We start from the raw sequence: 24,300 nt of genomic DNA, 5'->3' as shown, positions 1-24,300 counted from the left end.
TTTTTTTTTCGGAGATCTTCAGTCCAAAATAGATACGTACAATATAACATTTTTTCAATATTTTCATTTTTGAATGTCTTGATTAAATTATACAAGTACCAAAAAATATATTTATTTACAGAAATATAAAAACAAAGAATGTATTACAGTTTTGTTCCAGCTTAAAAAAAAAAAAAATGTTTGTTTCCTTTTTCTAGATATTTTGAAAATATATTTATAAAAACGTGAAATATTCTTTTGAATTCTAATAAGATTATTCGTAAACCTTTTTTATCAATTAATTTTTACTTTCATCTACTGGATACTTATGTTTAAATTTAATGTTCACATTTTTGCAACTGTTGAACTATTTTTCTCTTGCACATTTTTTTTTTTTTTTTGTAATTTTTAAAAATGTGATAACTGGTTGTTGTTTTTTTTTTTTTTCATGTTTCTGTAAATAAATATATTTTTAAAATATACAAATCGTTCGCCAAAAATAAATAAAAATTGATAAAAAAAAGTTTACGAATTCAAAACCAGATTTTTCGACACATTTTTTTTTTTTTTAAGTCTCTGTAAATAGATATATTTTTAAAATATTCAAATAATTTGACAAAAAAGTAAATAAAAATTCATTAAAAAGTTTACGAATTCAAAACGATATTTCACGACACATTTATTGTTTTTTCATATTTCTGTTAATAAATATATTTTAAAACATGAATATATTGACACAAAATATTTTAATATTTTTCCCAAATGCATAAGTAAGCCGTTTTGGAGAAAAGTGGATGTATTGTATCCATTTTGTGTTTCCATACCTCAATTAAGAGACAACTGCACCCTCTAACGACATGTTTGTTATACTCAATTACCAAAGTTTTTTTTTTTTTTTTTTAATTCCGAAAGTTTCTTTAAGCTTCACATTCCTCATCAGGCATTTCTACTTTGGCATAAATCCCTTTCATTCCATCGTACGTCGACGGGCAGAGACAGACGATAATCTTTGGATAGTCACACTTGTTTTCAGGTTTCGAATACGTGAAGCGCTTTGAATGAACTAGTTGCACTGCTAATTGCTTCGCTAAGATACCCGTTATGTATACGTCTTCGATCCAAATACGCTTCCTAGATCTGTCCGCTTTCAGTAACGGTTCAACGAGGTTACCCGTCATGACGTACCCATAACTTTGCAAATACTGCGGAAACGCTGCTTCCGGATACTCTTCCGGTGATAGATACCACGGCGAATCTTTACTTCGTTCCGGTTTGCTATACTCCGTGACTTGTCCAAGCATATATGTTTTGGCAGTGATACCTTTAAGCAGCGCGGCTAGCTTCGGAATATTCACGAAGGCCCTCACGTGCACCCTCAACAGATATTGGACTTTCACGTTGTTGTCCGAAAGCCATTTTAAAACGTAGATCGATCTTAACGATTGGTTCTTGAAAGAATCCATTAAATCCAGTCGAACGATATCCTTGAAAGTCTTCTCTTCTTGAACTAGTTTGCTGTTGTCCTTGGCGTTGCCGACAAAGAACAAAAGGCGGCTTTTCGAAAGTCCGTTCAGATATTGGCCCCAGGTATCCCGCACCGCATTGCGCATGGGCTCCTCTTCTGGTAAGGAGTAGATGGCGGCCATTAACGAGTAGGATTTCGACTCTATTGGCAGCATTTTTGTAGAGTCCCCGGATGTTGCGATGAAACGTCTTTTGACCGAATCGCTCCAGATATTCGTTATATATGGAGGGGTGGAAACGTAATTGAATGTGACAAAGGCGAAGACAACTATAAGGAAAAGCAGCAGGAAACGTCGCCGTCGATATCTGGTTGAAGTCATCGTCTTTTCTGGAAAGAAAAAAAAAATTAAAAGTAAAAAAATTAAATTAATGAATTTTTTAAATGAGGGATGATTGTTTATATCATTTGTATTAATCGGACTATTTTTCTCATCTTGAGTGTTATTTGTGCAACGTTTCGATCGGATTGTCCTTCGACCGTCCTTAGGCATGTTGGTTATCGTTTAAAAAAGAAAAGAAAAAAAGTTACTGGCTCTGTAGATATTTTCGTATTTCTGTGATTTAGACTCTATTTTATGGTCTTAGTTTAGAATTTGTGAAAGAATTGGGTGACAAATTCGAAACTAAAACTATAAAATAGAAATTAACTCACAGAATACGAAAATATCTACGGAGCCAGTAACTTTTCTGTTTTTTTTTTTCAAACAACAACTAACATGCCTGAAGAAGGTCGAAGGACAATCCGACCGAAATATTGCACAAATAACACACAAGATGAGAATCATAGTCTGATCAATGCAAGTAATATAAACAATCGGCCCTTATTTCAAAACACCAAAAATTAAATTACAATAACAATCAAGATAAAGACAATAGTCTTATCGATACAAATAATAATAAAAAAAAAAAACAATTAAAAAATATTGAAAATGAATTCGGAGAAATGGTATGAAATAAATAAAGGTGTTTTTGTTTCTGATTTCTGTTTTTTTTTTTTTTTGTACGAATTTATTTTCGCCTTCATAGAGAGCTTTGTCACTGAAATGAAATTGTTTTTGTGCAAGCCGTAACATAATGCGCGAGAGTGCATTAGAAAAAAATCAGCAGGGGCGTGCAAATAGCAGCAGCAGTAATAAAAAAAACGCATATGCAAATTAGGAAGCCTGCGCGATCTGGCGTCTGAAGAAAGAGAAAAAAAGAGGACAGCACGTGCTTGCGGCAGAAACAAAGTGTGACGTCGAAGAAAATGAACGTGTAAAGTCGTGGACGAGAATGGGCTGGTTGTGGTCAGCATACGGCTGGAGGAAAGAGAAACACGGACCGTGCCAGATGGACATGTGGCAGCAAGAGACATTTAAAGTGGTGTCGAGACGGGAGAGTAACGGCGATAAATGCATTTGTTAAAAAGAAAAAAACATTTTGTTTCTTTCCTTTGTTTGTAACCACAAAATTACAAGCAGCACTGTACATAAATAAAAATTATATATACTTACAAATTACACACACACACACACACACACACACACACACACATATATATATATAGTGCAAAGTTTTGTTGAAAATTCAAAGACTCACGTTTTCTTTTTTATAACCTTCGTTTATTTCCTGGATTTTTCCATTACAGCTGTTTCTTTAATGAGTTGGCAATTTTACGATTTATATTTCCATAAAAATATCCTGTCCTCACCAACTTCTTCAGATGTCTATCCATTAGATTTTTACAACAAATGGTATATTTTTAACATGCTGGACATCGTATTCGGGTAAAAAGATTTCCACAGCCATGCTTCCTCACTTCCTCCATCTTTTGGTGTTATGTAAAGATAGTTTTCCGTTTTAACCCGTACTTTCATATTTTTATTTTTTATTTATTAATTATTTATTTTTTGTTTTAATATATATATATATATATATATATATATATATATATATATATACAAATTATATATGCATAAAGATTATACAGACATACAAATTAATATACATACAAATTATATATATATATATATATATATATATATATGTACATACAAATTATGTATGCATTCAAATTATATATACATAGAGGTTAAACATACATGCAAATAAAAATACATACCAATCATGTATACATACAGATTATACATACGTAAAAATATACATACAAATTTGTTGTGGGGAACCACCTTTTGAATGGACTTAACCACGGTCCATATGTACCAGAACGCTTAATGATCCCAGGTAGGGTTCTAGGTCTGGAGTTAACCTCACGTGCTCGGTGAAACGTAACCCTCTTTTGTTTTTGCTTTGTTAATACTCATCTTAACTTACACCGTTGTTCTGTTTTCATTGTGGCTAATACCAAGCCATAACACTGGTGACAGCAGGTTTCGAAGAAACGCGCACACGCCGAAATCCTAATGCCTTACAAGCAGTAATAAAGCAGTGTCGCATAACACTGGCGACCAATGGAATTTAATAAATTAGTGTCCCTATAGCATTATGATACTATCGCCTCCCCGGGAGGGTTACTTTGTTGAGGAACGTCCTGGGAACGCAACCAGCTCCCCGGGGAATAAACGATATCCAACGATAGGCACATGTTGGAAACATCAACAAAAACGGGTCGATATGTCGTCGGCTATAACCGGCTGGCATGGGTCGCTTCTTCATTTTGCCATTACAGGCATCTTCCCATCGTCGGCATTAATGGCATGCTGTACAAAAATTTCAAACAAATGCATTTTTATAAAAAATATAGAATTTATTTAACAGTTAATAAGTAGGAAGCATATTTAGTCGACCCATTGCGTGCACACCCAACTACTATGTCCCGCATATACGGGGTGCAAGCTTCAACTGTTTTTACAACAAAATCATATTTCAATTCTCTCTTTCTTCATTGAAAGAGAGAGAAAGGGAGTGAATCAGAGAGAGAGAGAGAGAGAGAGAGAGAGAGAGAGAGGGGGAGAGAGAGAAATATGTGTGATTTGCAATGTTTTGTTTTATCAAATAATGTCGACATAGTTTATCTTTTATTGTGCCCTGAAATCAAACACACCTGCCAATCTTCGTGTGCCAACAGTTTTAACCTTTAAGAAAAATGTGTCCGCACTACAATGTAGGTGTATGTGTATTTGCCTCCACATAAGTGCTGGTCAAGTTAGACACAAGGTTTATTAATGTAGAAGCCCCCAGCTCCCAAAAACGGGGCTATGCCATTGCGCCACAACAGTGGCAATACGTGGATTCATAAAAGACTTTTCTTTCTCGCGGTAACCCCAAAGGAAAAAAATAGTAACCTTGTTAATTGACTTGACGGGTTAAATCGCAGCTACCGTAATATGATGGCCTTGCGATGACTATAATTTAGTCTGGTGACGTCATGAACATCGGTCTGTTGAAATTTGGTCACGTGTCTCATGACTAAACCGGAAGTTGGTTTAAAGGTTTGGAGGGTTAAATAGATTTAAACATGCCGTCGAGATGTATAGTTCCAAAATGCCGAGGTAACTACGAAAATGGACCAAAAGTTACCGTGTTTTTATTTGCCAAAAAAAAAGGAAATAATTTACCAGTGGATTAATGCAATAAAAAGAAAGGATTTTACTCCATCTAAATATAGCAGAGTAAGTGTTAAAATGTTTGAGATATTTAAAAAAATAAAAATAAAAAGCGCGCCTTTTTTAGTTTTTATTTATTTATTTATTTAGAACGTATTTTAAAATAAAAATGAAAGTATGTATATAAAAATGAATTTGACATGTAATTTAATTTATGTGCTGAAATAATAAATTATTATTTAGAAACCTATTTAAAATGGGGAGTATGGTGAAAATATTATGTACTTTCACCTAACAATTTAATAAAAGCGATATCGTAAAAACGGAATTCCTTGTTTAAATAATTCTAAATAAGAAAAATCATTTATCTTTTTAGTTCAACTATTTTACTGTGCAATATTTATATAAGCTTGAAATAGATTAAACTTTTTTTTAAGTTTATGATCGTTTTTGTTATCCCAAAAGCTTATTAATAATTATTTGTGGTAAATGTCGTTGCCCTGTAGGTGTCAGAATTTTGGAGAATATACTTCCAAAATAAACTATTAAAATTGCTTAAAAAAATAATAGAAATATTATTTTTTATTAAAAAAAAAAGTGTTTACAAAATGCCGGCAATAAAAAAATAATATTACTATTATTTTTTAAACAATTTTAATAGTTTATTTTGGAAGGATATTCCATAAAGAAAATAAACAACCCACTTTAAACAGAGAAATTACGAGTTTTGTATATGTTATTCGCAGTTTTGTGTTGGGTTGTCAAAAATTCCCCCAAAATTCTGATACTGCTAGTGGCGCTGTAAACGAAAATAATGTTTAAAATTACGGCAAACGAGTAGTTTTCAAGATATGAAGAAATGTTAGTTTTAAAAAATTGGAGAACCACTTTTCTATAAAAATTTAACGTAAAATGAGCACCCACTTTATGACCATCGTTTTTTTTTTTTAGGGCGCTTTCTTTTTAACAAATAAAAGCGAAGAAAAATGAATATGGCCATCTTTATGTTGGGGGTGGGAGTCAACGTACAATGAACACAGTTTAACGTAAAATGAGTACCCCCTTTCAAAAAGTGTAAACAGAATTTTTGTTGGGGGAGAGGGGGTCAACTGTAGGTGCTCATTTTACGTTTAGTTGTGTTCATTCCTACATCAAAGAGGCACTTCGCCTTGCTTGAGGCGAAAATGTAATTTAAAAAAAAATTGCTCGTTGCCCATGTAAAAAAAAAAAAATGGCCATAGAGTGGGTGGTCGTTTTAGGTTAAATTATCCCCCTCTTTTTTAACTAACATCTCTTTATATCTTGGAAATTACTAGTTTGCCATAATTTTAAACGTTATTTTCGTTTTCAGCACCCTCGAAAACCTATAAAAGTGGTTATTTAAAAGGATTTTTCGAGGGTGGACTAATTCTGCACATTTACCTTATTTTTTTTTATCGTTTTTTGTCATGTAATTTTCTTTTTTTTTGTATTAAGTCAAACATGGTACGATTTTCTTTTAAATTATTTCTTTAGGTATGTGAACTTCATTTTCGACCTGAAGACATACAGCAAGAGGCATCAGCATTCGATGAAAGGACTGGAAAGACAATTAGTGTTAAATTAAAAAATCCCTATCTTAAGGATGGTGCTATTCCTCGAATATTACCAAACTGTCCCTCCTATTTATCGTCATCAACCACTTTTAGAGAGTCTCCTAACGCAAAGAAAATGCGTTTAGAAAATTCTGCTCTTAAGCGTGCATTATGTGAAAGTGTTGCTGACGAGTTAGAGTTACGGAAACGTAAAACTTTCCATAATATTGATGATTTAGAAAAAAAATTAACGTTTATGAATAAAAATTATTGGACTTCTATTAGGCAAGACAATACCATCATTATATGTCATATAAAGAGATGCCCATGCCCAAAAATAAAAATGTCTATGGTGATTGAACCGGACTTGGTGATGTGGAAATGTATAGAACTCCTAAACATGTAACAGAGGAAAATACTCTGCAGATTTTGATGGAAAACATGAAAAAAAATGGACATCGAAGAACAGGAAATGAAAACTTCTAAGTTCTTTATTAAAATTAATCTTATCAGTTTTGCTATTAGTTCAAGATGGATAATTTAAATATTTTAATGCCATTAAGTTCATATATGAACAAATTAACTTAATGACAATGAATAAGGTTAATTATTCCAGTGAAATGATGGTATTTTCTTCCTTATTATATAACTGCTCCCCTAGAGAGTACAGACTGTTAAGAGACACTAAAAATGTAATTTTACCATGCTATTCAACCATTCGAAGATTAACCTTATAAACTTCTATGAATCCTGTCATTGAACAACAAGATAACAATTTTCTCCTGTATATTACAAGTAAGTTCAAGTTACTAATGCAGAATGACATCACAGTATCTTTACTTGTTGATGAAATACATCTCAAACCTTATCTTGATTATAAAGGTGGTAATATTGTTGATTAGCTAACAACAGCAATGAACCTGCTACAAGTGCATTTGCTTTTATGCTTAGCAGTGTATTCTCACAATATAAGGATGTTGTGCATGTTATGCCAACTAAATGTCTTCGAGCTGAGAACTTATTGTTGCCATATCTGGGCAGAAGCTGCTAAAAACAGCCTATCCTGCCTTGACAGAGTACAAATTAGACTTCGTGATTTAGTGGGGGATGCCCTTTTCTCTACCCTGCAACCTCTCTCCCACAGAAGAGACGTTGTGAGCCTATCCTTGTTTTATCGTTATTTCCATGGCAGATGCTCGTCTGAGCTCCAATCTCTGGTCCCCTCTTGCCAATCTTTCACAAAAAAACACCCATCTAGCTGAATCCACTGTGAAAAATTTCCCCCACTTTTTATCTGTGCCTAAATCAAAACGTGGATTCCATGAACAAAGCTTCTTTCTTAGAACTGCACGCCTGTGGAACTCTGTTCCGTCTACCTGCTTCCCACCTGAATACAACTTGGATGTCTTCAAGTCCAACGTTAACAAATTCCTGATGAACTGCCCCCTTAAGTAAACACTTCATTAAATCTCCACACTAACGTAATGTACTTGCAATAACCTTTATCCCTGAGTGGCTTCCGGACTTTGATAAGTGGTGATCACTGTGTAAAAAAAAAAAAAAATTAAACGTGTAATAATTGGCTTAGAAGATATAGGGTTTGAGGTATTATCTGTTATAACAGATAATAATGCAATAAATAAAAAAGCTATGTCTTTCTTTTGTAGCCCTATCTTCTTTTGTATATCCCTAGCCAGTTAGAACGTCTTGCCCTTTTTTCTTCTCATTTGACTCAGTGCATATATTAAAATACATTAGAAACAATTGGCTTGGCCAAAAAGATGAACGTAAATGCATGATGTTCCCAAAGTTTTGTTATAATGGAAATTATGAATTAGATAACATCCAAAGTGCTCCATTTTCTAGTTTACATAAACTTTATGCTCTAGAATCTCAATCACTTGTGAAATATTGCTATAAGTTAACTTCAAAAGCTCTTTCTCCGACTACTTTTGAAAGGCAAAATGTTAATTTGGTTTTGCAAATTTTCAACAAATATACTATTCAATGTTTGCTAACCTTAGGAAAACAGGAATGCTTGCCAAATTATGCAGAAATCGCAGAATACATTCAAATATTTTATATTTGGTGGACAATACTGAATGTGAAAACACCATATAAAGGTTGTCGACTTCGCAATAAATATGCTAATCCACTTAAATTAAATAGTGATAATTATAGTTTCCTAAATGTGTTCTGTGACTGGTTAGAAACTTGGAATAGCATTCCTGGAAGAACTGGTAAGTTAACAAAGGAAACATATACTGTTTTGCACCATACTACTTACACAATTTTAGAATTGACTAAATATTGTATAAATGTACTGAACATGGTATATATATTACCAGGAAAATTTCAGACAGATAATCTTGAAACAAGGTTTGGCCAGTATCGACAACTTAGTGGAGATCAGTATAATATATCGATACGTCATGTGTATGAATGTGAAAAAACTCAGACTGTTGTCAGTTTTAAAATTGAGCTTACCAATTAATAATCGAACTATTGAATTTAAAAATTTAAAAGAAACTAACTGGGATGAAATGACAAGGGAGCAAGAGTTACATGTTTATAAATTTAACATAGATGAAACAGAAGATGATGTTAATCAATGCAAGGAAGTACTTCCTATTATATTATACTTAGCAGGTTATTGCTGTCATGCAGTTTTAAAAAAACTGAAATGCAATAGCTGCAAAAATTTAATATCCGGGAGAGAGGCTGTTGAAGAAATAGCTGAATTAAACAGCTACTTTCAGGGTATAAACAGAGGTTCTTTGCTATACCCAAATGATATAACTAATAATTTTGTCTCATATAGTTATATAGTTATAAACAAACTTACAAAATGTGATTCTTTTTTACATTCGATTCATCAGAGAAAATTAGCCATGTATATAATTTTAAATATTTTGGCTGATCAAAATCCATTATTTCATGTTGACTCTTGTGATGAGGGTCACACTATTCAGCAAATTGAAAAATGCTGATATGGAGTTCATTTATAAACAATTTTTGTCGCAAAAAGAATGACAATATTAGTAAAAAAATATCAGAAAAAGAAAAATTCAAACTTTTAATTAAATTCTACAACAGATTTTTGAAAAGTTTTAATATTCAATGTTTGAAATATTTCTGCCTTAGTAACTTTGTTTATACTAACATTTGTTTGAATTTAATTTTTAACTTATTGTTTGTTATTCAGTTAAACTAATTGTTCGTTATTCAGTTAAACTAATTTATTGTTCATTATTTAGTTAAACCAATTTATTGTTCGTTATTTAGTTAAACCAATTTATTGTTCGTTATTCAGTTAAACCAATTTATTGTTCGTTTTTCAGTTAAACTAATTTATTGTTCGTTATTCAGTTAAACCAATTTATTGTTCGTTTTACAGTTAAACTAATTTATTGTTCGTTATTCAGTTAAACCAATTTATTGTTCGTTTTACAGTTAAATTAATTTATTGTTCGTATTTCAGTTAAACTAATTTATTGTTCGTTTTTCAGTTAAACTAATTTATTGTTCGTTATTCAGTTAAACCAATTTATTGTTCGTTTTACAGTTAAACTAATTTATTGTTCGTTTTTCAGTTAAACCAATTTATTGTTCGTTTTTCAGTTAAACTAATTTATTGTTTGTTATTCAGTAAAACCAATTTATTGTTCGTTTTTCAGTTAAACTTATTTATTGTTCGTTATTCAGTTAAACCAATTTATTGTTCGTTTTTCAGTTAAACCAATTTATTGTTCGTTTTTCAGTTAAACCAATTTATTGTTCGTTTTTCAGTTAAACTAATTTATTGTTCGTATTTCAGTTAAACTAATTTATTGTTCGTTTTTCAGTTAAACTAATTTATTGTTCGTTTTTCAGTTAAACTAATTTATTGTTCGTTTTTCAGTTAAACTAATTTATTGTTCGGTTTTCAGTTAAACTAATTTATTGTTCGTTTTTCAGTTAAACTAATTTATTGTTCGTTTTTCAGTTAAACTAATTTATTGTTCGTATTTCAGTTAAACCAATTTATTGTTCGTTTTTCAGTTAAACTAATTTATTGTTCGTATTTCAGTTAAACCAATTTATTGTTCGTATTTCAGTTAAACTAATTTATTGTTCGTTTTTCAGTTAAACTAATTTATTGTTCGTTTTTCAGTTAAACTAATTTATTGTTCGTATTTCAGTTAAACCAATTTATTGTTCGTTTTTCAGTTAAACTAATTTATTGTTCGTATTTCAGTTAAACCAATTTATTGTTCGTATTTCAGTTAAACTAATTTATTGTTCGTTTTTCAGTTAAACTAATTTATTGTTCGTTTTTCAGTTAAACCAATTTATTGTTCGTTTTTCAGTTAAACTAGTTTATTGTTCGTATTTCAGTTAAACCAATTTATTGTTCGTTTTTCAGTTAAACTAATTTATTGTTCGTTTTTCAGTTAAACTAATTTATTGTTCGTTTTTCAGTTAAACTAATTTATTGTTCGTTTTTCAGTTAAACTAATTTATTGTTCGTATTTCAGTTAAACTAATTTATTGTTCGTTTTTCAGTTAAACTAATTTATTGTTCGTTTTTCAGTTAAACTAATTTATTGTTCGTATTTCAGTTAAACTAATTTATTGTTCGTTTTTCAGTTAAACTAATTTATTGTTCGTATTTCAGTTAAACCAATTTATTGTTCGTTTTTCAGTTAAACTAATTTATTGTTCGTATTTCAGTTAAACCAATTTATTGTTCGTTTTTCAGTTAAACTAATTTATTGTTCGTATGTCAGTTAAACCAATTTATTGTTCGTTTTTCAGTTAAACTAATTTATTGTTCGTATTTCAGTTAAACCAATTTATTGTTCGTTTTTCAGTTAAACTAATTTATTGTTCGTATTTCAGTAAAACCAATTTATTGTTCGTTTTTCAGTTAAACTAATTTATTGTTCGTATTTCAGTTAAACCAATTTATTGTTCGTTTTTCAGTTAAACTAATTTATTGTTCGTATTTCAGTTAAACCAATTTATTGTTCGTATTTCAGTTAAACCAATTTATTGTTCGTTTTTCGGTTAAACTAATTTATTGTTCGTATTTCAGTTAAACCAATTTATTGTTCGTATTTCAGTTAAACCAATTTCTTGTTCGTTTTTCAGTTAAACTAATTTATTGTTCGTATTTCAGTTAAACCAATTTATTGTTCGTTTTTCGGTTAAACTAATTTATTGTTCGTTATTCAGTTAAACCAATTTATTGTTCGTATTTCAGTTAAACCAATTTATTGTTCGTATTTCAGTTAAACCAATTTATTGTTCGTTTTTCGGTTAAACTAATTTATTGTTCATATTTCAGTTAAACTAATTTATTGTTCGTATTTCAGTTAAACTAATTTATTGTTCGTTTTTCAGTTAAACTAATTTATTGTTCGTTATTCAGTTTAACCAATTTATTGTTCGTTTTTCAGTTAAACCAATTTATTGTTCGGTTTTCAGTTAAACCAATTTATTGTTCGCTTTTCAGTTAAACTAATTTATTGTTCGTTATTCAGTTAAACCAATTTATTGTTCGTTTTTCAGTTAAACCAATTTATTGTTCGCTTTTCAGTTAAACTAATTTATTGTTCGTTATTCAGTTAAACCAATTTATTGTTCGTTTTTCAGTTAAACCAATTTATTGTTCGCTTTTCAGTTAAACTAATTTATTGTTCGTTATTCAGTTAAACTAATTTATATTTCGTTTTTCAGTTAAACTAATTTATTGTTCGCTTTTCAGTTAAACTAATTTATTGTTCGTTATTCAGTTAAACTAGTTTATTGTTCGTTTTTCAGTTAAACCAATTTATTGTTCGTTATTCAGTTAAACCAATTTATTGTTCGTTTTTCAGTTAAACTAATTTATTGTTCGTTATTCAGTTAAACCAATTTATTGTTCGTTTTTCAGTTAAACCAATTTATTGTTCGGTTTTCAGTTAAACCAATTTATTGTTCGCTTTTCAGTTAAACTAATTTATTGTTCGTTTTTCAGTTAAACTAATTTATTGTTCGTTTTTCAGTTAAACTAATTTATTGTTCGGTGAAAATGAACAAACAGTGCAGTTTTAGGCCTAAATTGAGATAAAAAAATGAACGAATCTTTTAGTAAAAGAGAGTTATCTCCCTCTGCATAGTGACCGATTTAAAACTGCGCCAAATCGTCTGCCAGTAATAAATTCCATTAGAAATCCAATCAATAAAACTTGATACAAAAATAGCTGCCTATCTTCCCCCTTCACAAAAAAATATTTAGGGTTAAAAAATAACCAAAAAAAAAAAAAAAAAAAAAAAATCAACGGTTTTGGGTCAAATTTTCTGGTATCCCTGATAACATTGTAAGGCGGACCTAACACTCTGCGGTCAATCAGTACAACTTATTAAGGTGTCGCATGCCGCTGTGATGTAAAAATTTATAAGAACGAAAAGAAATTGTAAAAATTCAAACTGAAATTTTTTCAAACAAGTGAAGCATGCATGGTCCCCCGTGAGTGCCCAGTGGACGAGGCATAAAAAAAAAATTACTAGGTGCAGCATTCCCCTCCCCCTATTTAGCCACAAAAGTCCCCAGGGAACGTCAAATCCTGGTGAAAATGAACAAACTGTGCAGTTTTAGGCCTTAACATATGTAAATTTGAGTTCTGCACCATGCAAAAAAAAGAAATGACTAAGTCCATCATTTGCTCCCCCCTACCATTTAGCTCCAAAAGTCCCCAAGACCGTAACATGTTTAAATTTGAGTTCAGCACCATGCAAAACTGCTAAATAGACATACACAAAATTTTGGACAAATATAGTAAAATCGTCCCAAAGATAGTGTTTTTATTAGCCCTAAAAGAGCCCCTGGGAGAAGAGCTTTCCAACACCCTGGAAAACCTCATCAGTATGCCCTGTATTTAAGAATTCAGGTGATAAGTCATCTCCCTCTCAGTACAGACCAATAAGTCTCCTGTGTGTCATGAGTAAGTTGCTGGAATCCACAATAAATAGAGAAGTAGTCAACCACCTCAGCAGAAATAACCTTCTTAGTGACATGCAATATGGTTTCCGTTCTGCTAGATCTACAGCAGATGTGCTAACGGTTATATCTCATAGGATTAGTGGATCTCTCAACAAAGGCTTCCTTTCTAGGGCAATTGCTCTTGACATATTAATAGCTTTCGATAAAGTATGGCATAACGGCCTACTTCACAAGATTTCTAGCTACGGTTTAACTGGAAATGTTTTCTCAATTATTAAATCATTTTTCTCTGATAGGCTCATAAGAGTAGTGGTTGATGGGCAGAAATCAGTGGCCCACAGTATTAATGCTGGAGTCCCTCAGGGGTCCATACTGGGCCCAACTCTCTTCCTGATCTACATCAATGATCTCCCAAAACACATACTAAAATCTTTCGTTGACATCTATGCTGATGACACGACCATCTATGGCAACACATCAAAGGCCGTAAATGACGATGTTCTCTCTGATTCTCTCTCCTCAGATCTTGAGCGCATGGTACAGTGGGGAAAGAGGTGGCTGGTTACCTTTAATGCATCTAAGACCAAGTTCCTATCTCTACATCATAAACGCTCTGATCCCCATGTGGCCTCAATTGAAATGGATGGCTCTCGTCTAGGGGAGGCCCCATGTTTTGATAAGCTTCTGGGTTTGACCTGATCTTAAATGGAATACATACATCAAGTCTGTGGCCAAGGTCGCTGGGAAAATGGTGGGATCCTTCTACCGCTCCAGAAGATATCTCACTAATGATGCAATTCTCTATCTATATAAAAGCCAAGTACGTCCAAAGATGGACTACTGCTGCCACATCTGGGCAGGAGCTGCTAAAAACAGCCTATCCTGCCTTGACAGAGTACAAAATAGGTTTCGTGGCTTGGTGGGGGATGCCCTTTTCTCTTCCCTGCAACCTCTCTCCCACAGAAGAGATGTAGCGAGCCTGTCTTTGTTCTATCATTATTTCCATGGCAAGTGCTCGTCTGAGCTCCGTTCTCTGGTCCCCCCTCACCAATCTTTTAAAAAAAACACCCGACTAGCTGAAACCACCGTCAATAATTTTCCCCACTCCTTATCTGTGCCTAAATCAAAACGTAGATTCCATGAACAAAGCTTCTTTCTTAGAACTGCATACCTGTGGAACTCTGTTCCGCTTGCCTGTTTCCCTTCCGACTTCAACTTGGATGTCTTCAAGTCCAAAACAAATTCCTGATGAACCGCCCCCCTCCCTAAGTAATGACACCTTACCAATTCTGCAATACTATTGCTACACTATCCCATTGATTACTGTACACACAATAACCCTTATCCACGAGTGGCCATTGAGCCTTGATAAGTGGTGAACTCCATGTTAAAAAAAAAAAAAAACACGCAATAGTTTTCGTAAAGTATAGACAAACAAAATTATATAGAAATCAGTTAGTTATAATTTTTCAGAAAGTTTTATAAAAATCCAAGGCATTAATTTTTTTTAAAGCACAAAAGTGTCAATTTTAGCCATTTTAACTCGAAAGGCTCCCCCAGGGGGACAACCAGAATTTTCCTGGAAAATCCGTTCTGTTACTTATTTTACTCATATCATGTTTAAAGTTTGTGCAAAATTTCCAAAAATTCCAAGGCGTAGTTATTGAGAAAAGTGCGGACGAACGGATAAGGGTGAATTTACAGGTCCACTCTCCTGTTGTCGATGGATAAAAAAAAAAAAAAAACTCCAAAGGTAACACGTATAGTGGCTGGAAATAAAATTCATTTTGTCATTTAATTTAAACGGGATTTTTTAAAAGTTAAGTGCGTATACTATAAAAAATAAATCTTCAAATCTATTTAGTTTGAATTGAATGAAGTGCTGCCAAACACGCAATGCAACACAGAACCTCTACCATGCCAACAAAACGATTTAACCTCGGTGATAAAGTCCATTTTAAGCATTTCAAGAACAACGTTTCCTTTTGGAAACAGGGCACGATCTCACAAAGAATCAGCTATGTTACATATATCATTCAGGGCCAAACATTCGAACATAAGAGGCACCTGAACCAAATAAACACTTCATCAAATCTCCACACTAACGTAATGTACTTGCAATAACCCTTGCCCCTGAGTGGCTTCCGGGCCTTGATAAGTGGTGATCATTGTGTAAAAAAAAAATAAATAAATAAATAAAATATAAGGAAACGCCCCCCCCGAGGATCAAGCAGAACCACCACAGGCGTAGAGGCAATCGAGACGATATATAACGTTTTTGACATAGAACCTCCACAAGTCACACCAGAACCAAGACACTCCGACAGAAAGAAAGTGCTCAGATCCCTTGCTGGTCTGCTCCCCTAAAGAAAAAATACTGATTTCACTGATTTGGGATGGGAGGGTGTTGTGGGGAACCACTCTCTTAATGGAGATATTCCGTATATACCGGAACGCTTAACGATCCCAGAGGGAGGCCTTTATTTCTGGAGTTAACTTACGCCTACAATTGTAACGAATATAAAAATACACAATATGATGTTATCATTTTGATTTTTATTGTCTTGGTTTTATGAAAATTGTTTGTGTGTGTGTGTGTGTGTGTGTGTGTGTGTGTGTGTGTGTGTGTGTGTGTGAATGTGTGTGTATGTGTGTGTATATGTGTGTGTATGTGTGTGTGTGTGTGTGTATGTGTGTGGGTGTTTCTCGCGTCAACATCAGTATTAGGTATGTATTTGCTTCCCCGCGAACGCAAATTAGACACAATGTCGTTTTTTAATGTTGCGAGGGGGGGGGGGGCAGCTCCCCTAAAAAGAGAGCACTCTGGCAGTGTGCAAATGAATAGCAATTGTCTCGATATGAAGGGCCTCCCTACATTGACCAAAACCTAATTATTTAAGTGAAGAATCACAACAGTGTGATTCCATTCATATGGTTTATTTTCACAAAAAAAATTTACGATTAAAATTTTGAAAAAGAAATTCAAAGAAACTAAAAGCAAAACTTCGATGAAGAACAAACTTGGGCACAAAAGTCCCCACGAGAAATTGAGCAAGGGGGGGGGGAGGGTACACGGTCTTTAAGACTCAAGTGACTTTACTTTGAACTGTGAAGATTTACTCTTGACTGGCAACATTTACCACAATACCACGTTAACTCCGGGGAATCTAAACTAACTAATAAAACCCCCCAGCGTTTGGAAAGAAACATATATACAATTTTAGAATTCCTCTGTGTGTGTGTGTGTGTGTGTGTGTGTGTGTGTATTTCCCCAAGGCCAAAGAGGGTATTTATTTGCTCCCCCACTGAGCAAATTAGGCACAAGGCCGATTTTTAATGTGAGGAGTGAAGGAGAAATGGGGTCCAACTCCCCGGGGAGTAGGGGAGCTGGATAGTGACAATTGGTATGAAGGGCTGCCCCTACATTGACCAAGGTCTTATATGTGGTGTTTCCCCCCACATATGGTCTTTGCTTGCAGTATCTGCCGGAACAGATGGTATTTATTTGATCCCCCACTGAGCAAATTAGGCACAAGGCCGTTTTTAATGTGAGGTAAAAACCAGCTCCCCTAAAAGTAGGCAAAAAGGGGGCACTCTGGTTACCAAAAATAATAATTGTCCCAGTATAGAGGGTTTCCCCTCCATTGACTGGTACAAATTATCTTAAGTGCAGCATCTGCCGGAACAGATACTACACTTTGATCTTGTTTATATATTTTATTGAGAAAGAAAAAATTGAACATAAAAAACGTACAAAAAATTCAATTCAACAAAATTAGGCACAAGGCCCTACAAGAAATTGGGAGGGGGAGGGTACAGGGTCTTTTTGACTACGTAACAGATGAGACTTTGAAGTCTTACTCTTGACTGGCAACATTTACCAAAATACCTCAATCACTCTGTGGATCCTAATCTAACTAATAACCCCAGCGTTCAATGTAAAATTTAACTATGTACAATTTGTATATTCATTTCTGTATGTTGTGTGTGCATTTTTTTTTTTTTTTTTTTTTTTTTGTGTGTGTGTATGTGTGAGAAAATAAAGTTCGATTTCATTAGAAAGAGTTCTTGAATTAATTGGCATAAAATGTTCGTGGAGTGGGAAAAAACTAATGAAAATGTTCATTTCAAAAATAAGGAAAATCTACTAATGTGTTGTTAGTAAGACCCCCCCTGTACTATTCTATGTGGCTAGATCCCCCACTGTTTTCCGGGGAACCGAAAACAAGCAGAGCATCCCTAATGGGGTTTGGGGAAGTCGCCTTAATGGAGGTGGGAGAAAATAAAGCAACGGATGGAGGGGGTAGGAAGGTGACCTCTGAGTAGGGGGATGATCGGGGGCATCAGAAAATAAAGATGAGGAGCAGGGGGGGGTTGGGCAGACTCAGAGGTTCTCTAATACCAAAAAATAAAATCAGGAACAGGATCTCATTTGTACCACCAGTCAAGAGTTACTTTACTGAACTTATAATGCTAACCTAGGCGGGATGGGTTCCGTAGGACCCAGCACCGCCCATGCCATGCCTAAGGAGGGAACACGTATTGAAACTTGGCTCCTCGACGGATGCACAAACTAGTGCTGTGCACCCACCTCTTGTCAAATTCCACTCTAGGCAACCTCTTCCAATCGCATCTGATCTTTACTTTAAGCAAATGTTTAAAGTAAACGATCAGATCCCGATCAGGAACAGATGTCCCTTCGTGGACCAACTTGAGGCGCGCGATCCAAATGGTCATGCGCGCTACTGCTAGGATCGCCAGGAAAACCAAACTTTCCTCCCTGGGGAACGGCGGCTCCATGTTGTACACAAAAGTTCCTACGTCGAGATCGAGCAGACACTCGGCATCGATGCGAGCTGTTACCCCCTCGACATACTTTAATAGGGGCTGTATCCGGCTGCAACTAAAAAACGCGTGCTCGATTGTTTCGGGCTCGCGTTCGTCACAGCACGGACAGAAGCGACTGGTATGTTCTTTATACCGGAAAAGTACGTCGAAGAGGGGCAGCGCATTTCGGACCAGTCGCCAAGTCAGGGAGAATTCCGAGTTATTCAGAACCTCCCGTCCCGGCGCCCAACGCCATTGAGAACGGACAACCTCCATCGACCATCCCATCCGCCTACAAAGTGGATCCTTCGCGGTCCCCTCCACTAAATCCCGATACAGTTTCTTCCTTGGCTGATCGAGGACATTGGTCCCCGGCAAAGCTCTAAGAGCGGTTCGGCATTCGGAGAAGAACTTGGACTCCCCCTTCGGTCTACGACGACCTTCTACCGAAGGGTTGGGTTTGAGATTGGGAAACGAGTTCTCAACCACAGGGACCCAAGGAGCGTCTCCTTCAAGCGAACGACTCAGGAAAGCCAATCTCTCGGCGTTTCTATGACACAAGAGACTGGGCTGACCCAGGCCTCCCTCGCTCGGATTTTGAACACAGACCTCTCTGCAGACATAATGCTTACCCTCGTTCCACAAAAGTGAATCGAGGCGCCCTTGTAAGCGGGTTAGTCGTTCTGCAGGGAGAGGAAGTACAGACAAACGGTAAAGGATGAGCGGAAAGACGTATGTAGCACACGCCTCCGTCCGACCCTTCAAGGACAATTTCCTTCCAATCCAAGTCTTTACTGACGATTTGACCTTAGACTGTACTTCCGACCAATTCTTTTCCAGCTGAAGTCCCGGTCCAAACCAGACACCGAGAATGCGGACCGGTCCATCGGTCCAGCTGAAAATACCTGGAAGCGAGTTTACCCCGGTCCAGGCCCCCAACCGCAGGCCAACAGACTTGCTACGGTTGAAGATGGCCCCTGTTACTTCTTCGTATCGAGCGAGCGCCTCGACCACCGCTTGAACGTCCGTGAGGCAAGACACGAACACGGTGACGTCATCGGCGAACGCGGAAACCCTGGCTCGTGTGCCTCCAGGGAGAGCTATTCCGCGCAGGACTGGTGTAGCCACCTCGTCCCTTAACTTGCGAAGGAGGGGTTCCAACGCCAGGACATACAACAGAGGCGACAGCGGACAACCCTGTCGCACCGACCGAGAGACAGCGAATGACTCCGACAGCTTACCGTTGATCTGCACCGCTACCGTCGGCCTGTCATACAGAACGAAGATCCACTTGCGGAAGTCCGGATTAAATCCGGCAGCCTCTAGCACAGATCCTAGGAACCGATGGTCGACCCTATCGAATGCCTTGGACTGATCCAAACTGATCAGCGCGGCTTCGGCGTCGTCTTCTGTCCCCTCTATGATCGAGCGTATCAAGTGCAAATTGTCTTGAATCGATCTCCCCTTCACAGCATAAGTCTGGTCCGGTTCGATCAAGTCAGTGATGACAACCTGCAAGCGATTCGCAAGAATCTTTGCCAAAATCTTTAACTCTGTGTTTAGCAGAGTCAAGGGCCTAAAATCATCAAAGTTTTCCCTCCCACCATGCCGTTGACCTTTCCTCAGCAATGTGATCACACCCTTGGTCACCTGTCCAGGGATGGAACCCTGGGCAAACCAATGGTTGAACATATCCTTCAGAATAGGGACCAACATGGGCGACAGCCTCAAGTAAAACTCGTAGGGTAAACCATCAAGCCCCGGGGATTTGTTATAGCCGACCTGCTTCAACGCAGTAATGACCTCATGTTCAGTAATAAGACCATCACAGCTAGCCGCCCGAGCCGCCGTGAGGCGGGGCGAGTCAGCCAAATAGCTGCCAAACTCATCAACCCTGAGTCCGGGTAGTTGGGTGAAGCGCACCGATAGATGCTCCCGGAACCCCTCGCAGATCTCCCGAGTCGATACTAAGGGGTGTCCTTCCAGGTTATGTACTTTACGAATGTACCCATCCGAACCGCGCCTTAAAGCAGCCTTACGCTCAACAGCGTCAACATTCACAGCCTCGTTAGAAACTTTCTTTAACCTAGCCCTAACTACTTGACCTTCATACCGCTCGCTAGCCAAGCGGTTGAGATCTTGTTTAGCTAGTGCTAACTCTAGGGGGTCTCCCCCCTCCACCGCCCGGGTCAGCTTATCCTCTAAACGCTTCTTTGCCTTAGCCTTATCTATCGCGAGGCGTTGGCTATACTGGACAGAGAAGCGCCTAATTTTGGCCTTGAGACTAACCCACCACTTACTCCCTGTAACCGCCCCCACTAAAGCCCGCTGAATTAGCTCAGTGACCTTCAACCGGTAGTCCTCCAGCTCCAACAAGGTGCTGTTGAACTTCCAGTATCCGGCCAGTTTAGGCCTAGCACTTAAGCTCAAACGGGCCATAACAAGTTTATGGTCCGAGTGTCCTAGCAAGTGGAACGTGGGGCAAGATAGGAAGTCTACATCGCCTCTTCTAACTAACATCCGATCCAAGTAAGTGCTTGGATGGGAAGGCACTACAGGATGCCACGTCCACATCTCCCGCCCCGGATGATCCAGACGAAATCTGTCGACGAGATCGCACGAGGCCATCAGGTCAGACAGACTGCTGTCACACCACGCCGACCCGCTAGTCCCCCCGACCTTATCTATTTTGGGATCAAGGATTGCATTCCAATCCCCCATTAAAACTAACCGTTCCGGATCCACTAAGAAGCCCTCCAACCGTCGAAAAAAGGTTGCCCTCTCTACAGCAGCATTGGGAGCATAAACAGCAACAATCCGAAAAACACTACAATTAACAGCAACATCAACAACAAGCGCCCGCCCGTCCTCGCCTGCGTGAACAACATTCACCGACGCTGACAGGGTGCGACTCACTAGCAAGGAGATTCCACGACTATAGGTATTGCCATATGCTGAGTAGACATCGTAATCGTTTACCAGCACCTGACAATCCGCGTCACAAACAAAGTGGGTCTCCTGGATAGCGGCAATATCTACCTTGAGGGACACCAAGTCTCTCACAACGCGCGAGGCCTTGCTTCGACACCTGATGCCCCTCACATTCAATGTAGCCAAGTTCAAAGACATGATCACTTACCTCAAGCACTGTCACAGACGGGTCTGAAATCCTGGGCAGTGAGGACATGGCAGGCCTGGCCAAGGCTGCCGGTAAGTAAATCCGATGAAGGTGATCCATCCTTGGCCACGCCCCCCACGTCCAGGGGGAAGGTTAGTTTGAGTGCCCTGTATAGCGATGGGTGTACATACATGGGGATTCTACCCTCACATTTAAAGAAAATGTTGGTCAGTGAAGGATGGTCCCTATCCACCAGCTGCTGGCCTGGGATCGCATTCTTCGCTGCCTTAATCATTGCCCACATTCCTCCAGTCCTACCGTCCTTGTTGACCCTAACGAAAGTGGTCAACAAGGGAGCGTCCTTGAATTTAGTGGGGTCTGTTACTAGGTCTCCACCGACTTTTTCAAAGTTTTTGAGTTTATTGTACCGGACCTTCTGTTGTCCTTTAAGGTCCGGAGCCGGTTGGAGAGGGTCTGTTTCACAAATCCTGCTTCCTGGCAGGAAGGGGAGCTTTTTGGTCCGTTCAGTGCGGACTTTGGGAGTGGGGGAGGGGACCTCTTTTGGTTGATGGGGAGGCTGAGCGCTTGGGGAGGGGGTAGCTTGCTCGTTTTCTTCTTTTTGGCTCCTGTCACGGGATGAGGGGCGGGAAGAGTTTCTTGGGGCCTTTATAGGAGAGGGGGAAGGTTGTTCGGGTTGCTGGGGTGTTGGGATCACAGGGGGCTCATCCTGTGTTGTTGTTGCGAGGGAGTCCTTCTCAGTCTCAGTGGGGGTAGGAGGGTTTGCGAGTGTCTTGCGGCTTTTCCTCCTCCTGGCCCTCCTGATCTCTGTTGCGCTCAGGGCCATAGAGACTGTTGTTGTCTCTTCCTCTGCCTCTGACGCGGCCTCCTCCTCAGATTCTGGTAGTTTCCTCTTGTTTGAGGAGGAGGGTGTCTGTGTGTCCATCTTCTCCGTCTCGCTCTTCGGTTGTTCTTGGTCTTGGGTGACTGTCTGCAAGAATGGCTGTTTGTTGGTCTTGCCTTTCTTTACGACTGTCACCCAGCCTGTCGGTGCCTCTGGAGGATTTGCGGCCGGCGCGGGAGCAGCGGCTTGATTTGTTGTCACGCTTGTTCCCGCTGCTTTTGTGGGCTTCTTCCCTCCATTCCTCTTTGGACAGTCCTTCGCCATATGCCCTTGTTGTGTGCACAGCCAGCAATGAGGCCTCCTCCCTTCCACTATAAGGGAGAGTGTCCACTCTCCGAACTTGAGTGTGGCTGGGATGGCGTAGAATCCAGCCTTGTCCAGGACCATCTGTACTTTGTAGTCCCCGGTCATGATGTTTCTTAATCCGCGGACCGGGGTGACTTCCTCTACGTCCCCATACTGGCTTAGGATAGCCCCCAGTTGTTTGGCCTCCATATAGCAGGGGACGTTTAGAGCAGAAACATTTGCTCTCCTCTTGTTCATATAGATGGGTTGGAGCTTTATGTTCCTGCTCTGATGGCAGGTCCTGGACAGCCTGACTGCATCTTCGGAGGTGGGGAGCAGAACATCCCACTGTGCGTAACTCCTTCTACAGATGTAGTTGGCGGGAATGTTCTGCTCCAGCAACACGTTCATCATGGTGTCCTTGTTGACGCCCGTCAGACCCCTTGTCTTGGTGTCTGAAGTTATCAGAGAGAGCACTCTTTTCTCCAGAACTTCCACTTGACCCGGGAGGGGTTGGATGTTGTTCCCCTGGGTATACTCCTTGTAAGTGGAGTCGAAGAGTGCTCTGTAGTCTTCGGGCGTCAACTTCCCTTGCTGCTCTTTGGGGCCCCATGCCGGTCCTCCATCCTGGTGGGTGTCAGCTGGACTCGGGTTGGGGGGCGTAGCTGGTGTTGTGGGGCTCTCTCTTGTTATGGGCATTTTTGGTTTCGGAACTGGGCCGTTACCAGGCAAAGTAGGCCATTGTGTCTTTGGCGTTATTTCGTCCTGGCTTGGTTTGCTTTCCGGGCCGCTCCCCTTTCTTATTTTCTTCCTTTGCTGGGTGGCTGTCCCCTTGGGGGATGGAGGTGTTTCCCCTTCTGGTGCCGTGTTTCCAGCTGGAGCCTTGGTGGGTACTGTCAAGGGTGTCTCTCCTTCCAGCTTGCTTTTGTTACCACTGGCCGGAGAGTCACCCCTTTTCCGTATTTGGTCCTCTTGGGGAGTGTTGGGGGGCCAATCACTGTCTTCCCCGCCGAATAGTGAGCAGATGGAGGCTATTACGTCTTCATCCAGCGCCTCGGTTTGGTCCGCGGTGCTGATTTCCTCCTTTTCTGTTGGGGAGTCGCCCTTTGGGGGAGCGGGGGATGGGTTCCCCGGTCTTCCTCCCTTGGTTCTGCCGTCCTGGGGTGCAGCTGGTTGGCTGGGTTCTGCACTTTCCCCAGCTAGTGACTTAACGGCAGCTTTTTCCGCTGGGTTGCCCTCGTGGGGAGCGGTTGCAGGTGCTTTTTGGGGGGTCGCCGCGGGCTGCGGCCCTACCCTCCCGCTTTCTTCCAAGGTCGCCGCGCGCCGGGGCCCTACCTTGTTTCCTGGCGCCGTCTCGCCGGGAGATGCATCAGCTCCCTCACATAGGGAGTCGTTCGCAGTTGAGATGCTGCGCATTTGGGGTGACGTACCCCTCCTGCCTGGCATCGTGGCGGTTGCACTGGCCGCTGGCGCGGACCAAAGTGTAGTGGGGGAAAAGAAAACCCAGGGGAATGGAGGGGGAGGAGGGGGAGGAGCGGACTTTGAAGAAATTAGAGTTTTTGACTTCCCCTCACGGGGAT

General features: G+C 38.7%; 1 protein-coding gene across 4 annotated transcripts in view; it reads right to left on the bottom strand.

Annotated features, from left to right (window-relative positions):
• Window positions 1-519: 519 nt before the first annotated feature.
• LOC145269854 (lactosylceramide 1,3-N-acetyl-beta-D-glucosaminyltransferase B-like) overlaps window positions 520-24,300 on the bottom strand; it is a 321,009-nt gene continuing 297,228 nt past the window's right edge. For all 4 annotated transcript variants that reach the window (XM_080125587.1, XM_080125586.1, XM_080125584.1 and 1 more), the window contains one exon: window positions 520-1,831. In XM_080125587.1, coding sequence (XP_079981713.1) covers window positions 897-1,823 — 927 coding nt within the window. In that variant the 5' untranslated portion in view covers window positions 1,824-1,831 and the 3' untranslated portion in view covers window positions 520-896. The remainder of the gene's footprint in view (window positions 1,832-24,300) is intronic.

The sequence above is a fragment of the Euprymna scolopes genome, chromosome 45 (genome assembly GCF_053919585.1).
Source record: "Euprymna scolopes isolate OS-2025 chromosome 45, ASM5391958v1, whole genome shotgun sequence".
Taxonomy (NCBI): Eukaryota; Metazoa; Mollusca; class Cephalopoda; order Sepiida; family Sepiolidae; genus Euprymna; species Euprymna scolopes.
The sequence above is the reverse complement of the archived record's forward strand: the minus strand, read 5'-3'. Positions and strand labels throughout refer to the sequence as shown.